Source organism: Panthera onca, chromosome D3 (assembly GCF_046562875.1).
Source record: "Panthera onca isolate mPanOnc1 chromosome D3, mPanOnc1 haplotype 2, whole genome shotgun sequence".
NCBI classification, from domain to species: domain Eukaryota; kingdom Metazoa; phylum Chordata; class Mammalia; order Carnivora; family Felidae; genus Panthera; species Panthera onca.
In genome coordinates, this window is record NC_138350.1 from 7,959,093 (window position 1) to 7,974,680 (window position 15,588).

General features: G+C 49.4%; 1 protein-coding gene across 10 annotated transcripts in view; it reads left to right on the forward strand.

Annotated features, from left to right (window-relative positions):
- The window catches only part of CUX2 (cut like homeobox 2), a 327,139-nt gene that overhangs the window by 283,860 nt on the left and 27,691 nt on the right, over window positions 1-15,588 (forward strand). For all 10 annotated transcript variants that reach the window (XM_060612293.3, XM_060612296.3, XM_060612292.3 and 7 more), the window contains 6 exons: window positions 823-957; window positions 3,957-4,080; window positions 5,879-5,955; window positions 6,831-6,897; window positions 9,416-9,464; window positions 12,996-13,100. In XM_060612293.3, coding sequence (XP_060468276.2) covers window positions 823-957; window positions 3,957-4,080; window positions 5,879-5,955; window positions 6,831-6,897; window positions 9,416-9,464; window positions 12,996-13,100 — 557 coding nt within the window. The remainder of the gene's footprint in view (window positions 1-822; window positions 958-3,956; window positions 4,081-5,878; window positions 5,956-6,830; window positions 6,898-9,415; window positions 9,465-12,995; window positions 13,101-15,588) is intronic.

The following is a 15,588-nucleotide window of genomic DNA, read 5'->3' on the forward strand; positions in this document are numbered from 1 at the left end:
GGCAAACAATTCCAGGCAGAAGGACCTACACATTCCTCATCTTTTAGCTATTGAGAAATTGGGGGGTATCTTACCTGCAGGGATGTATTTCACCCCCAGAAAAGCCATTGTTTAGTCAACCTCACATGCAACAAATGGTGGTGTGTTGGCCCAGGTGCACTGAGAGGTACCCCCAAGGATTAGGTAGGTAGGTCGATGGATGGTATTGAGGAAACACGGGGGAAGAAAAATGGGGAGGGAGGTGGGAAAAGTGTCAGAGGAAGGAGAGGCAGGCAACTGGGTGGCAGCATCCACACAGGACAGCCTGAGCAGTCTGTGCAGTGCTGAGCAGGCCCTGGGGGAGTCCTTGGTGCTCAGAGCAGTCCCGTGGCCCTCAGGAGTCGGCCCCATCCTGGCTGCCTGCCGGCCTTGTCTTAGAAGACTGACCTCACGATGGATTTCAGAGTGAGGTCCTCGTTTAATGACCTCCTGTGGTCGGAGGTATGCAAGACAGTCGCATGGCCACCACAGATGGCACCATGGAATCCAGAAACATGCACTTGCTGTGACAGTTATCGTCGTTAGTAGTATTCCAGGTGGGCAGGACACGCATGCCCCTGGGGATGGCACACGCTCCACTGAGCGGGTACCTGAAGTAGACGGCTCCCTCATAAAGCAGAAATTCTACATTGGTCTCCTAAGCCATCAGAGCAACTCCAGAAGGCTCTTGTGCATGGAGAGCATCCTGAGAGGGACCCCCCAGGCCCTGCGAGCTTAGCCTGGGCAGCCCTCAGCCCTCAGGGCCCCCGCCACTCCCGTGCTCCTCTCTCTGTGTGTGTGCAGACCCTGTGCCTGTGTTTGAGGCAGCGCGTGGCCTAGACGACAGACTGCAGCCCCCCAGCTTCGACCCCAGCGGGCAGCCGCGGCGAGACCTCCACGCTTCGTGGAAGAGGCACCCCGAGCTCCTTGGCCCTAAAGGTACTGATAAGGCCTTCACGGGATGTCCATAATGAAAAAACAGGCTGTGGATCTTCAACAGCCAATCTTGGCCGCCTTTGGAGGGGTCGGGGGGCAAGGAACTCAACTTTATCGTTTCAGATGTAGGATGGGTTATGGGTACGTCGCTGCAGAAACAAACCAACCCGAAATCCCAGAAGCTTAATATATTTGAAGGGTGGGAAGTTGGAGAGCATGCTCCATGGAGTCACTCGGGCAACCCAGCTGTGGTGGTCCCACCATCTTCAACACATGACATCCGGAGTCACAGTGACTGGTGACAACTTGCCAACAGGCAAAGAAAAAATGTGGAGGGTCATACTGAGGTTTATGGGTCCAGGCTCAGAAGTGGCCCGCATCACTTCCACAGCCACTTGTCATTGGCCAAAACTCATTCATATGACCACACCCAGTTGCAAAGGAGCCTGGAAAATCTACTCTGTGCCCAGGAGTAGAGGGAAACAGGATATGAATACAGCGCTGTCTCAGCACCAGATAAGACAAGTCAAAAAACTAGAAAAGCTAAAAATATAGTTTAGGTATACACATATTATGATAAAAATGTTTAAAATCAAGGAAATGATGAACAAAATCCATCATGGTGGTTACCTCTGGCAGGTGAGGTAGAAGGTCTCCATGGGGAGAAGCAGATGTGCACATGAAAGCTCTTGGTAGCCATCTAACAGTGTTCATTGAGCTTCAAGCCCAGCACTGTCACAGGCACTGGGGACATAGCCAGGAGCAAAACAGACAAAAATCCTTGCCCTCATGGCACTGACCTTATAGAGGAGAGACTGTCAACCAATAAATGTTAAATATATAGTATTTCACATGGTGAGAAAGATTAGGAGGAAAATTAAGCAGAGAAGAGTCAGGTTTAGGGATACTTGTCTAAGGAATAAATGAGGAGGATTCACCTCAAAGTTCAGCAAGATTACCTTCTCTCTTTTTTTTTTTTTTTTGTAAAGGGCCAGAGAGTAAATATTTCAGGCTTTGTAGGCTTTCTGTTACAGCTACTAAACTCTGTAAAAAAAAAAAAAAAAAAAAAAAAAAAGCCATAAAACATATGTAAATGAGTGGGTGTGGCTATATTCCAGTAAAACTTCACAAACAGAACAGGCGGTGGGCCAGATTTGGTCCAAGGGCTGTCTTTGCAGAACCCTGGTCTACCTCCTAGAGTTGTGGAGAAGATAATGGCCTGAGGCATGCCAAATCAAAGTTTGACTGCTGTGGCACACTCCCAATTTCACAGCCCCCTCCCATCCCCCCAGTGCCTAGTGGACACCTGCTGTATGCTTAGTCCTGGGCAGAGTCTTCTGGGGAAGATTTATGGTGACTAAAATACAGCACTTTTGCCAACTCTCTTCCTGTACCCAGAATGCCCTTCCAGCCTCCCTGACAAGCCAGCTTGTCCCTCTAGGTGCCTCTAGGGTTTGAACTTCCTTCTATCAGAATAATAGTAGTGGGAACTGCCTCTTCAGAGCATTTGCTCTGTGCCATGTGCCTTTCACACAGTATCCCACTGTCATCTTATATCAACCTTCTGAGGTACCACTGGCCCCATTTTACAAAGGGGTAACTGAATCTCAGAAGCAACAGGTGGCCAAGCAGGGATTCAAACCAAGGGCTCTTGCCCTTGGCCCTAGGCTATGTCTCTCCGTGAGAGCACTTGTTACTCTGCATCGTAAGGGTCAGACCTTGTTTGTTTGTTCACTTCTGTGGCCTCAGCCCCTGGAATATTCCCAGTGTATGTGTGCGTGTGTAAGAACGAGCCAGGCCCTGACCGCTCTGTCAGGCCCTCACTCTGCACACTGCCCAGCCCTGCACTCACCCTGCTGTGCCAGGCTCACAGTAGGAGTTTAACAACCAGGACTGAACTTAACTGACTCAGGCCCAAGGGCAGGAGCCCAGATTTTGGAATTCTTGAGACATTCACGCTTGATGGCCGGCCCTTGAGCAGCCTTTCTCCCCATGAAAAATTCAGTACCAAAGGCACACACTGATCCCCTAAAGGAGCCACCAGGGGCTTGCAAAGGTACAACTGATGTGGGCCCTGCCCAGGGGCACCTGCAGGTGAGGTCAGCTATGACTGAGCATCTGAGTATGTGCCACCACCTATGGAGAGGGGAAGTTAAACCTAGAGCTACCCCGTGGCCCGGCCATTTCACTCCTAGGTAATATATACTCCAAAGAACTGAAAACAGGTGCTCAAACAGAAACGCGTGTGCACATATTCACAGCAGGGCTATTCACAACAACCAAAGGTGAAAACAACCCAAATGTCTATCAGCAGATGAATGGGAAAACATTTATGACATATCCATAAAATGGAATATTATTTAACCATAAAACAAACCTAGATGAACCTCAGAAACAGTTTGCTAAGTGAAAGAAGCCAGACACAACAGGACATACATTATGTGTGATTCCAGTGATATGAAATATCCAGGATATGCAAATCCCCACGGACAGAAAGCAGATTAGTGGTTGCCAAGGGCTGGGGGAGGGGAAAAAGGCGTGACTGCTTAATGGGGACAGGTTTCCTTTTGGGGTGATGACAGTGTTCTGGAATTAGTGCTAACGGTTGCACAATACTGTGAATGTACTAAATGTCACTGAATTGTATACTTCAAAATGGTTAAAATGGTGAATTTCATGTTATGTATACTTGACCATGACTCTTAAAAAAGTAAGAAGGCCAAGGAGGCTAGAACAGGTCCAAGAGGGCAAAGGAAGCACCTGGGCCTGCTGTCTGAGGCCGGCACTATGGGGACTTGACTTTTGTGCACACACACCCCCGACGGCTACAACCCAGCCGACCATGTGATGGCAGGTTTCCACAGCCGCACTCTCTCTAACACTCGAGTTTGAGAAATCAACTCTTATCCCAGCACTGCCGATCTGTCCAGTTTGCAGAAGGCGGCTCTGGCTGCCATGTCGCTTCCAGCGATGGGCGGTTTTCCCTCTTTTCCTCCCTCCAGAGCAGAGAGAGGGGACGTCTCCGGCCGGACCCACGCTGACCGAGGGGAGCCGCCTCCCAGGCATTCCCGGCAAAGCCCTCCTGACAGAAACTTTGCTGCAGAGAAATGAGGCAGAGAAACAAAAGTGAGTGGGGAGGAACAGGCGGGGCCCTGCTGCCCCACTGGCTGGGAGGTGGGACCATCAGGGAATCTGGATTCAGGTTGGAGATAGAGATCCAGGCCTGGTTCAGTGGCCAGCCCTGGGCAGGTCACATCACCTGTCTGAGCTTCAGTTTTCCCAGCTGGGAAATGGGACCAATGGCGGTATATTAGGCAGGGTTCCCCAGAGAAATAAAACCGGAAGGATTTTTTATTTTAATTAATTAAGACATGTATTTCAAGGACTTAGTTCACACAGTTGGGGCTGGCAAGTCTGAATTGGTAGAGCTAACCAGCAGGCTGGAAACTGTCAGGCGGGAGTCAGTGCTGCAGTCTGGCGGCAGAATTCTTCCTCAGTTTTATTTTTAAGACTTGCAACTGGTTGGATGAGGCCCACCCACAGTATTGAGATTATTCTCCTTTACTTAACACCAGCTGACTGCAGATGTTCACCCCATCTGCAGAATACATTCACAGCAACCCTGAGATTCGTGTGTGATTGGACAACTGGGTGCCAAAGCCTGATCAGGTGGGCAGGCCATATCAACTCCTAGTCTCCGGTCAGAATGAACGTATGCACTTAGCTCAGTGCTCACTGGGAATGTGTCAGTAGATGGTTGCCCTTACAGCTGATGTGGGAGCAATAATACCTGGATTATTATAATTTCTGGATTCTTGGGGCTTTTCTAGGCCAGTTTCATGGTGGTCATTACATTTAGCCTTTCATTCACTTATTCCTTTATTCATTCATTCCATGTATTTATGGGACCACCTGCCGTGTGCCAAGCACTGTTCTAGGGACACAGCAGTGAACAAATGGACAAACCTCCCTGCCCTCCTGGAGTTTACCTTCTCATGAGGAAGACACAAGTTAAACAAGATAAAGTCTGCTACATGAAGATAAGGGTTGTGAAGGAAAAGAAAGCAGAGAAGGGGGGATGACATTGAGGCTGAAGTTTTAAATAGGGTATGAGGGGAGGCCTCACTGAGAAGGTGAGGAAAGCCCTGAGAAGGTGGGGGTGAAACTTGCAGATATATAGGGCAAGAATGTTCTACACAGAGGGGACAGCCAGTGCAAAGGCCCTGAGGCAGAAACATGCCTGGTGTGTTTGCCAGCAAGGAGATGAATGAGGCTGGAGTGGTTTGAGTGAGACACCCACTTTGCCAATGTGTAACACACACCTCACCCTCACTGAGAGGGTCAGGGTGTAGGATCAGGGGTAAAGTTCCTTCTCTAGAGTCTCTGATTCAGACAACGTAAGACCCAAGCTTTGTATAAACCTTCCCCCAGTCCAGCTAGGGCCCTTGTTTCTCTGCTGAGACACTTGTATCACACCTAAGCTCTAGGCTATAGTGGGCTGGATGACCATCCCAAACTCCTGACACAGAGAAGGGAAAAAATGCCTCCCCGGGGACAGGAATAGTAACTAATGATATTGAGGGAACACTGGGTACCAGGCATCATACTGAAGGTGTTTCACAACACTCACAGAGGCAAACCCCACTAGAAACCTTATTGTACAGATGAGGAAACTGAGGCCCAGAGAGGCAAAGTCACTACCTGATGTAGGTCCACCCAAATGCTGCCACACAGTCAGCAAAACAGCAAAGCGGCCAAATGCCTGAATGTCATGTTTAAGGACCCTTTAAAAAGGCAGGGGTGTAGATTACAGAGAACAGGTAAGAGGGGTAGGAAGACAGGAGGGCCACCTTGGGGACCCAGGCAGGGCCCATCCACACAGGCACGAGCAGAGCCATTCTGAGCAGGCTCAGTCTCTCTGCAGGGGCCTTCAAGAAGTACAAATCACTTTGGCAGCCAGACTGGGGGAGGCAGAGGAAAAGATCAAAGTCCTACATTCAGGTATGTATCTGGCATGTGTTCCCTGGCCCCGTGCAGCTCCCCAGCCCCGTCAGACCAGGAGGAGGAGGAGAAGGGGACAGTGACACTGTGAACACAGGCTCAGGTATTCTAGAATCAGGAAGGCGAGAGGGGAATTTGGGAAGGAAGTGGAAGTGGACCCAGTGGGGGTCCGAGCCCCGTCCCCAGAGGCCATATTGCTGTGGAGAGAGGCCTTGAGAAGTAGAATTAAATCAGGGGTGGCAAAGGCAGTGCCTGTAGGGGCCAGACACACAAACAAGCAGCCAGATTAGGGAAAGCCGTAGGAAAGGGTGGGATCTGGAGCAAACTAGAGGACCTGGGCCTTGACTAAGAGATGGCCACTGCTGAGCACCAGCCAGCCACTGCCATATGGCCCAATGTCACCAAGCCTCCAGATTTTTTGGAGATTTAGAAATCTGGAATTTTATGAGAAATCTCCCATTTATTATAATATACACATATCCGTTGACTTCATTGCTCCTCCCTGTCCCCCTCACCTACCAGGTCCAGACCTCAGGATGGGTGAGCTCATGGATGGATGGCCCCACCCAGGTCCTGGAGTGACCTAAGCATGTTGGGTAGCTCATACCCAAGGCCATGGGGCAGACAGACCTCTACCACTTGCCTGGGTGCCCTGAGCTTCATAAACTCCTAGAGGGTGATCTCATCTGCCCTCCGACCGGCTTGAAGCCCCTCCAAGGGCAGGAAGCTCTACCTGTCACTGGTTCTAAAGACCTTCAAAAGAAAGGTCTTCCTTCACTACCTTGAACCTCATTCTACTTTCTGGGCCCTGCAGCAGGAGTGGGTTCCTGGGGAAAGCAGGGGGCACTTCACCCTGGCTCTTTACTTTTTCCCAGCGTTAAAGGCCACACAGACAGAGCTGTTGGAACTGCGGCGGAAATACGATGAGGAGGCAGCATCCAAGTAAGTGAACACCCTGCTGAGGTATGCCTCCTCCCTCTGACCCTCCCAGACATGCCTCCTCCCTCTGACCCTCTCAAATACGCCTTCTCTTTCTGAGTCTTCTCCCTCTGACTCACCGCCGGAAGCACCTGTTTCTTTAAGCACCCTGTGTTCCCCACCCCCATAGGCACACAGCTGTTCACCAGTCATTTGCTGTGCCATTCATGCACCACAGAGTATACATGACATTCTGGGTCGTGGCAGAGCAGGGTCTGCTGGGCAGGGGCCTCCCCATCACCCCAACCTCCTAGGACTGTCTTCACTACAGCAACCCAGGCCAATCCTCAGCCGAGTGTCATTCACTTAAATTACTCTGGACTCAACGTGGCCATAAGACATCACTTATTCCACAAACACTTATTTAGCACCTACTATTTACCCAGTGCTGTGTTGGGTCCCTGGAAGAAACATCAGAACGTGGCCCTGACCCCAGCTAAAGAGAAGAGACAGATGGTAACTGATGATATACAGTGATAAATTCGCTCCTTCACAGATACTGTTGAGCACTTACTGTATGCTCGGCCCTGTTCTGGGCACCTGGTGAACACTAAGGGAAGAACTGAGAGCAGCAAGAGAGAATAACAGGGAGGGCGGATCCTATTACCCAGGGTAGTCACGGAGGACTTCCCTAAGGAGATGACCTTCAGAATGCAACCCAAAAACGAGAAGGAGATGACCACGTGAAGAATGCAATGCCGGGTTGAGTGCTGGCGGCAGGGGGACAGCTTGCACGGAAGAAGGCCCCGAACATGCCTAAAGCACATGCGCGGCTTAGAGTCACCAGATACTCCCCGCAGGCCTCCTGTGTCCCCCACCCCACACTCAGCAGAGAGGCAGCCGAGGTGGATGAGGCCTGTCCTGGCCCCCTCGATGCTGGCAATCTGGGGGTTGGAGGGCAGGAAATAAACAAATGACCACCCTGGGGGTAAGTTGAGAGAGGCCTCCCAGGAGGACAATTTAGAGCTAGGTTTTAAAATTTTCCTTTCTTTTTTTTTTTTCTACTTCCACCAATTTTAATACAAAAGGCTGGAGGGCACGGTGGTGGGAGGGGGGCAGGCATCAAGCAGGGGCCGGGCCGCCGGTGCCAGCACAGCAATGACCTTGCAGATCCTGGATGCCTGGTCCCTTCGTTTCCACACTAGTTTGAAGTGGTTTGTCATACGCCTCCTGCAGGACATTTTCTTCTCTATCCTTGAAACTGGATTACTGTGGCTTCCTGGTGGCATAAAACTTTTTGCAGTGTTTTATACCCTTGGAAATATTGCTGCATTAGCCAGTACGTGCTTTTTTTTTTCTTTAATTTTAATTTTTTTTTAATTTACGTCCAAATTAGTTAGCATATAGTGCAACAATGATTTCAAGACTAGGTTCCTTAATGCCCCTTCCCCATTTAGCCCACCCCCTCCCACAACCCCTCCACCAACCCTCAGTTTGTTCTCTATATTTAAGAGTCTCTTCTGTTTTGTCCCCCTCCCTGTTTTTATATTATTTTTGTTTCCCTTCCCTTATGTTCACCTGTTTTGTCTCAAAGTCCTCATATGAATGAAATCATATGATATTTGTCTTTCTCTGACTGACTAATTTCACTTAGCTTAATACCCTCCAGTTCCACCCACATAGTTGCCAATGGCAAGATTCCATTCTTTTTGATTGCTGAGTAATACTCCATTGTATATATATATACCACATCTTTTTTACCCATTCATCCGTCGATGGACATTTGGGCTCTTTCCATACTTTGGCTATTATTGATAGTGCTGCTATAAACATGGGGGTGCCTGTGTCCCTTCAAAACAGCACACCTGTATCCCTTGGATAAATGCCTAGTAATGCACTTGCTGGGTCGTGGGGTAGTTGTATTTTTAGTTTTTTGAGGAACCTCCATACTGTTTTCCAGAGTGGCTGCACCAGCTTGCATTCCCATCTTTTTTTTTTTTTTTAATGTTTTATCTTAGAGAGAGAGCTCATGTGTGAGCAGGGAAAAGGCAGAGAAAGAAGGACACAGATGATCCGAAGTGTCAGCTTTGTGCTGACAGCGGAGAGCCTGATGCAGAGCTCAAACTCATGAACTGTGAGATCGTGACCTGAGCTGAAGTCAGATGCTTAACTGGCTGAGCCTCCCAGGTGCCCCAGAGCTGGGCTTTAAAGCTCAGGGTCCTGTTCTCTTAAGGAAGGGGATCCTGGGTAGAAGGCACAGCAGGGGCAAACACCTGGTAGCTCTGTGGACAGCTTAGGAGAATGGACCCCTGGGGGAGGCGGGAGGCCAGGCTGCCCGGAAGGGGTGCAGTGCTGAGGCCCTGTTCCCATTCCCCCAGAGCCTGAGCTCTTTTCCTCCCAGCCTGGTTTCTCTCCAGTAGGAAGGGTAGGGGGCAGCCTCCTCAGCCTTCCATTGCAAGACCCTTAGGTTCGGGCAGGGGCTGGGGTTATCAGCCTGGTGGCTGCCAGAAGCCCTTCTCAGGGTCTTATCTTTCTGTCTCAGGGCAGATGAAGTCGGCCTGATCATGACCAACTTGGAGAAGGCTAATCAGGTGAGAAGACATGTGCCAGGGTGGGGGTCTCGGGCCAAGGGGGGAAGGGACTGAACCCAATCGATATTTATCGAACCGTGTGCCATGCTGAGTGCTAGGGCTGGGAGATGTTTGGGACCCTGAGCTCCCAGAAGAAGGAGGGGGGATGCTGGCAGAACATTCAGAAATAGGGTGACTCAGGCAGCAAGTCAGGGAAGGGGCACCTGACCAGACACAAGAGTCAGGGAAGAAGACGTCCTGGAGGAAGGGCCATGTTGCTGACACCTGTCGAATAAATTGAAAATGTAGAGGGATGGCATTCCAGGCCAGGGAACAGCCTGGGTAAAGGCCAGGAGGCTGCCTACAGAGAAAAGCCGGTGCCCTTCCCTGGTGGCTGCTGTGCAGGTGACATTTTCCAGGTGTCTCCAGACAGCAGGAGGAAGGCAGCAGAGCAGTGACTGGGGAGCCCAGCCCGCAGGCCAAGCTGGGCGGTGGGTCTGTCCCAACCAGACTGTATGAGGAACCATGTTCCACAGAGCCTGGGGTGGTGACAAGGGACAAGCCCTAGCGGCTTCTTTCCCTCCCTCCCCACCAGGGGCCTCCTGCAGCCTTCTCACTTGATCCCAGCCACAACAGCTGAGCACTGGGTGGACCCAAACTTCCTTGGGGCCCCATCTTCTAGTCCCAGCCCGGGTCCTTAAAAGCCCTTTAACCTCTACGAGTCCCCGTTATCACTTATGTAGAAAGGGTCCTGCACTCTGCCTTCTGGCCTCAGATGTGTTGCTGTCTGGTAGACAAAGCTGGCAAGACTCTGAAAGGAGGCGAGGTGTGGCCATGGGGTCTTGTCTGGAGTCTCAAGGGCCCAACACATCTCTACTTGCCCCCGGGTCCCTGCAGTGCCAGCAGCCAGGGACATGGCCAAGAGGGGCCAGCAGGATGACAGAGCAAGTGGTCATTTCCCCAGAGGAGCACACTTTGCAGCTGGGTCCTAAAGCCCAGGAGCCGTTCTCTGGAGGAAAGGCATTCCAGGAGAAGGCACAGCAGGAGCAAAGGCCCAGAGGATGGCTGTGCAGGCATAAGGGCAGCCCTGCTCCCGCCTGTAGAGGAAACTCGGAAAAGGGTAGCATTCATAGGGTGATGTTTTTGAATAGGCAATACATTTACATAGTTCAAAACTCAAAAAGTTTGAACTCCCTTCTCCCTCCCCAACTTGGCTCTCCGGTTCCCCTCCCCCTGGCAGCCTCTCTTACCTATTTCTAAGGTCCCTTCTAGAGATCCACTCACAAGCCCATGAATATATCTACTTTTACCCCTTTTTAAAACACAAACTATAATATATACTATACCCACCCTTCTGAACCTTATTTTTTCCATGTGTATATCTTAGAACTCATTCCATATCTGTATAAAAATAGTCCGTGTGTTTTACTGCCTGTAGTATTGTAGTACATGGACGCACTGTCTCCCAACCCAGGGATGGCAGACTTTCTGTAAAGGGTCAGAGAGTAAGTATGTTTAGGTACGCGGGTCTCTGACACAGCTGTTCAGCTTCGCTGTATGTGAAAGCACAGACGGTATGCAAGTGAGTGAGTGTGGCTGTGTACTAGAAAAATTTAATTTACGAAACAGGCATCAGGCTGCAGTTTGCCCACCGTGGTCTAACCAGTCCCCTGTTGATGAAGATTTATGGTATTTCCAATCCTTTACCATCATCATCAGGACCACAGTGAACGCCCTTGCACGGATATCTTTTCACACGTGCGTGAGCCAATACATAGGGTAAATTCTTAGAAGTGGAATTACTGGGCTGAGGATCTGTGCGTTTTTATTTGACAGATGTGGCCAAACTGCCCCCCCCCCACCGTGAAATTGTACCAATTTACACTCACTGTAGCAAGTTAAAAGAGGGCCTGTTTCCTTCTAGCTCGCCAGTATTGTGTGTCATCAAACTTTCGGATCTTTGCCCGTCAAGTAGGCTCGAGAACAAAGCTCTTAGAGTAGTTTGGATAGGAAACAATTTTTTTAATGTTTCTTTTCTGAGTTTAAAAGTAAAACTTCATTATAGAAAGTATGGAGAAGAAAATAAATGTCATCACATTAGGGTTTTTTAAATCTGTATTCACATTATCCAGAATGTGAACAAGAGGATTCTGGAGAAGAGCAGGTTGATATTACTAGTAATAACCCTGCCAGTTCGCCCCAGTTCTTATCCCTGAGGTGACAAGAATCAGCACCCCGCATGCACCAGAGTTTGTACTGTGGGCAAGGAAACCCCCCCCCCATGTGACTCTGGGTCGTTATATAGGAGAGGGACTTTCTGAGAGAGGGAGAAAACTACCTCCCAAGTGCCAGTATGAACAGAAGGGTGAGGTTCCTGGGTTCTTCGCATGTGGAATGCGAATGCTTCTCTCCAGGGGAAGATAAGACTGGTAGGTTTCTAGCAACTTTAAACCCAGCTTTACAACCCAGGGGATGTCATCCGCCGTTGACATGTAGACACATGCCTTCAGAGAGGTAAATCCCTCTGCAGTTCTTCCTGGCTAATCAGTCACAAGCTGATTTCCAGGCTTGTCATTTTGCCCACATCCTAAATTCCAGTCAGATTTGCTTGGAAAGCCCAAACAGTGCGGAAACATAAAAGTATTTCTCTACAGCCCCACACACCCAAAACCTTTGCCAAAACAAAACTGTCTTGAACCATTTCTGTAACAAGGCAGGACACCAGTAAGTAAATGAACAAATCAGTTAAAAAAATAAATTACCAAAATGTGAACATGGATGTGTGTGGGTCTCCAGGTGCATATAATAGGCATAGCATCTTGATTGCCAAGGTCAGCGTGTAAGTCAACCATAATCAGTATAACCTGCACCACCAGCTGAGGGAAAAAATACAGTCACAGCTCTTCCAATTATATTAAAGTTAACCAATTACTGACACATTTATATGTGTAAGCACCTAGCTAAGATACCTAATGAGCTGTATTTTACCGGATCACTTACTTTGCCAAACAACCCTAGAAGGTAGTTACTTTTATCATCCCCATTTTACAAATAGGGAAACCGAGGCTGGGCAGATGAAGTCTCTTGCCTAAGGTCGCACAACCAGGAAGTGACAAAGTACAGATTTCTCTCTAAAGCCACAAGGCTACATTGTTAACACTTGGAGTCTCTCTTCCAGGCTTTTTTCTTAGAAATTTTTGAGGAGTTAAGATCTACCATAGACCCAGTTCAGTAAACTGGCATTCTGATTTAGATGTATTTCGGAACACCTCTGCAGTAGATGTGTTTCATTGCCCCCATTTCACAAGAGGAAAACTGAGAGCCAGAGAGGGGAAGTGACTTGCCCAAGGGCCTGCCACAGCTCACGGAAGCCACCTCTGCGGACCCTCCATCCAGGCCCCATTCCATGCTAGGTGACATGGGAGCTGGAGACAAAGGCCCAGCCCTGCCTGAGGCATGCGGAGTGATGGCAGAGGGCCATGGTGGGATCCACTATGGCCCTGTTCACCTCTTAACTGCACTTGCCCCAATTCTCCCCCCCCCCACCCCCAGCGAGCTGAGGCTGCCCAGCGGGAGGTAGAAAGCCTTCGAGAACAACTCGCCTCAGTCAACAGCTCTATCCGCCTGGCCTGCTGCTCCCCCCAGGGACCCAGTGGGGTAAGGATGGTGGGAGAGTCAGAGGGAAAGGTTGGGAAACGCCGTGTTGGTGAGTATGAATATGGGATGACGTCTTGTGAGTCAGTCATGTGCATCCGTGTGAAATTATGCACATGACTGTATGTGGATACAGTGGGCATAGCATTGCCCAGGTCAATGCATAGTTTACTATAATTACTATGACTTGCTTTACCAGCCGACGGTCAAATTACAGCCAGAGCTCTCTTCAGGCTCAGGCTTCCATATGTGATTAATAGGAAGTCCAGCATCCTCCTCTGGAGGCCGTTCTTTACTCCAAATTGTCCAAAAATGCCAGCAACTTACTCAGGCCAAAGAGGACCATTTCTATTGCCAGATGCCTGGCAAGAATGGGTGGGAGGGAGGTAATTGGAGCTGTAGAGTGGCGGTGCGGTTTGGCGGTTGCCACCAGGTGTCGCCACTGACCACTGGTTCTCAATTCCTGCCAGACCGCAGTGGGACCGCTTAACCGAGATGGGAGACTGACACTCCCGTCAGCCCTTAGTTCCCAAAACATGATTCCAGTAGGGCTTCCCAGACAGCCACGTGCTACAAAGAACCAGTCTTTAGTCGTCAACCTTGAGGTTCCTGTGTTAAGCCTGCTTAGTTAGTGCATCTTTTTCTTTCCTCCTGGTTGGTGCCCCTCTGGGGTCCTGGGGTCATAGAGATATCATTCAGAGCCACCCCAACCTACCCTTCTGTCATGTGTTAAGGTCTCCATTTCAAGACACCTGACTGGCTCAGTCAGTAGAGCACCTCTTGATCTCAGGGTAGTGAGTTCAAGCCCTATGTTGGGCATGGAGCCTACATTAAAAAAAAAAAAAAAGAATCTCCATTGCTCCTCTCCCAGAAAGCCTCGGGTTTCTTCTGTAAGCTGGTCCACCTTCTTTCCAGATCTCTGCATACCAAGGGACTAGATTCCCAATTCCTCACATAATAACGGGGCTGCTCCAGGGTGATTTGCAGTCTCCACCCATGAACCTGAAATGGCCAGCATGGTTTTCACTTCAGCCGACACCCTGGTACATAGACCGGTGTGCCTGTGTCTGTCTTTCTGTTTAAAGATTGGAATATGTCTCCGTGAACATGTGTTACTATGAATGTGTGTGTCTGTTGGTGGCCTTTGGGCAAATAACTGTATCCTTAATCTGACTGTGCCTCGGTTTCCTCATCTGTACAAGTAAGACCTGGACCTGCCTTGTAGAGCTATTGGGAGGATTACACGTAAAGTACCTAAAACAGTGCTTACCCTCTAGTCTCGGCTCAGTGGATATTTGATGATACTATTCGTAGTAGTAGTAGTAGGTTTGGGGTGTGTCTGAGGTGTTTTAGCCCATGGCTCATGTGATCTCTGAGCACATACGTGTCTCTGTGTGTCACAGTGACATGTCCATCTGAGTATATCTCTTTAATACCTGGGTATTTCTGTGTGTCTGCATGTCAGCAGGAGGACTCCAGCAGGTCCTTGTGTCAGTGTGTGCTGTGTCTGTAGGTGTGTCCCCCTGTGTCTGTGTCCCAGGAGGCAGTGTGCATATGGCAATGTGCCTGTATATCTGTACAACACAAAGAGTGAGCACAAGAGAGGCTGAAGGCAAGAGAGCTCATGAGGACACCTCAGAACGAATTTGCCAGTGGTTCTTAATTAACCCCCGTGGAACCCAGCAAATGCCTGTGCTAATCAGCCATAGGGAATTTTGCCGGTTTGGAGGGTGAGTTTTTCTGAGCACAACAGTGGCGCTCGATGCTAATTAATTTAATGTGTTAATGGCATCCGCTTCCTGTTTTAATTGGCATTTATCTCCCAGGAAGAATAGCCAGCATTGGTAGTGGTAGGTTGTGTTTTCTGTTTTGTTTTGTTTTTTCTGACGCTTCTTAGATTCATTTGTAACTGAGCTCAGGACCAGCCCGACTTCAGGCCCTCCCAAGCATCAACCTCCTTTGTCTTTTTCCAGGACAAAGGGGCCATTTCCTAAAATCTGGAGGAGCCATGGGGCTTGGGGCTGAGGGCAGTAGCTACAAGGTCTCACATCTAACCCTGAGGGTCTGCCTGGAATGGAGGGGAAACATCTCGCTGGGATAGGAACTGTGCCCAGTGTAGAAACCTAAACCTTTATCTGTGAGGTAACCTCTGCTGGGAATACCCAATCCCTACCACTTCCTCACCGGGTATGGCCCTGTTTTTTTTGTTCCTTTTTAACAAATGTGTTCTGAAATATAATATATATAAGAAAAAATGTGCTTATCAGCTTATCATAAGTGTATAGCATGTTGAGTTTTTCAGAGATACTGTAACCAGCAACCAGTTCAATAAGTAGAATATTCCCAACACCCAGAACAATGCCCCCCTGTGTTCCCATTCGGGGGCTACTCCCCAAGGGGAACCACTCTCCTGACTTATAACAGCACAGCTGGGGTGTGCCTGTTTTCATTACCTGATCTTAATTGGAACGAACACACACACACACACACA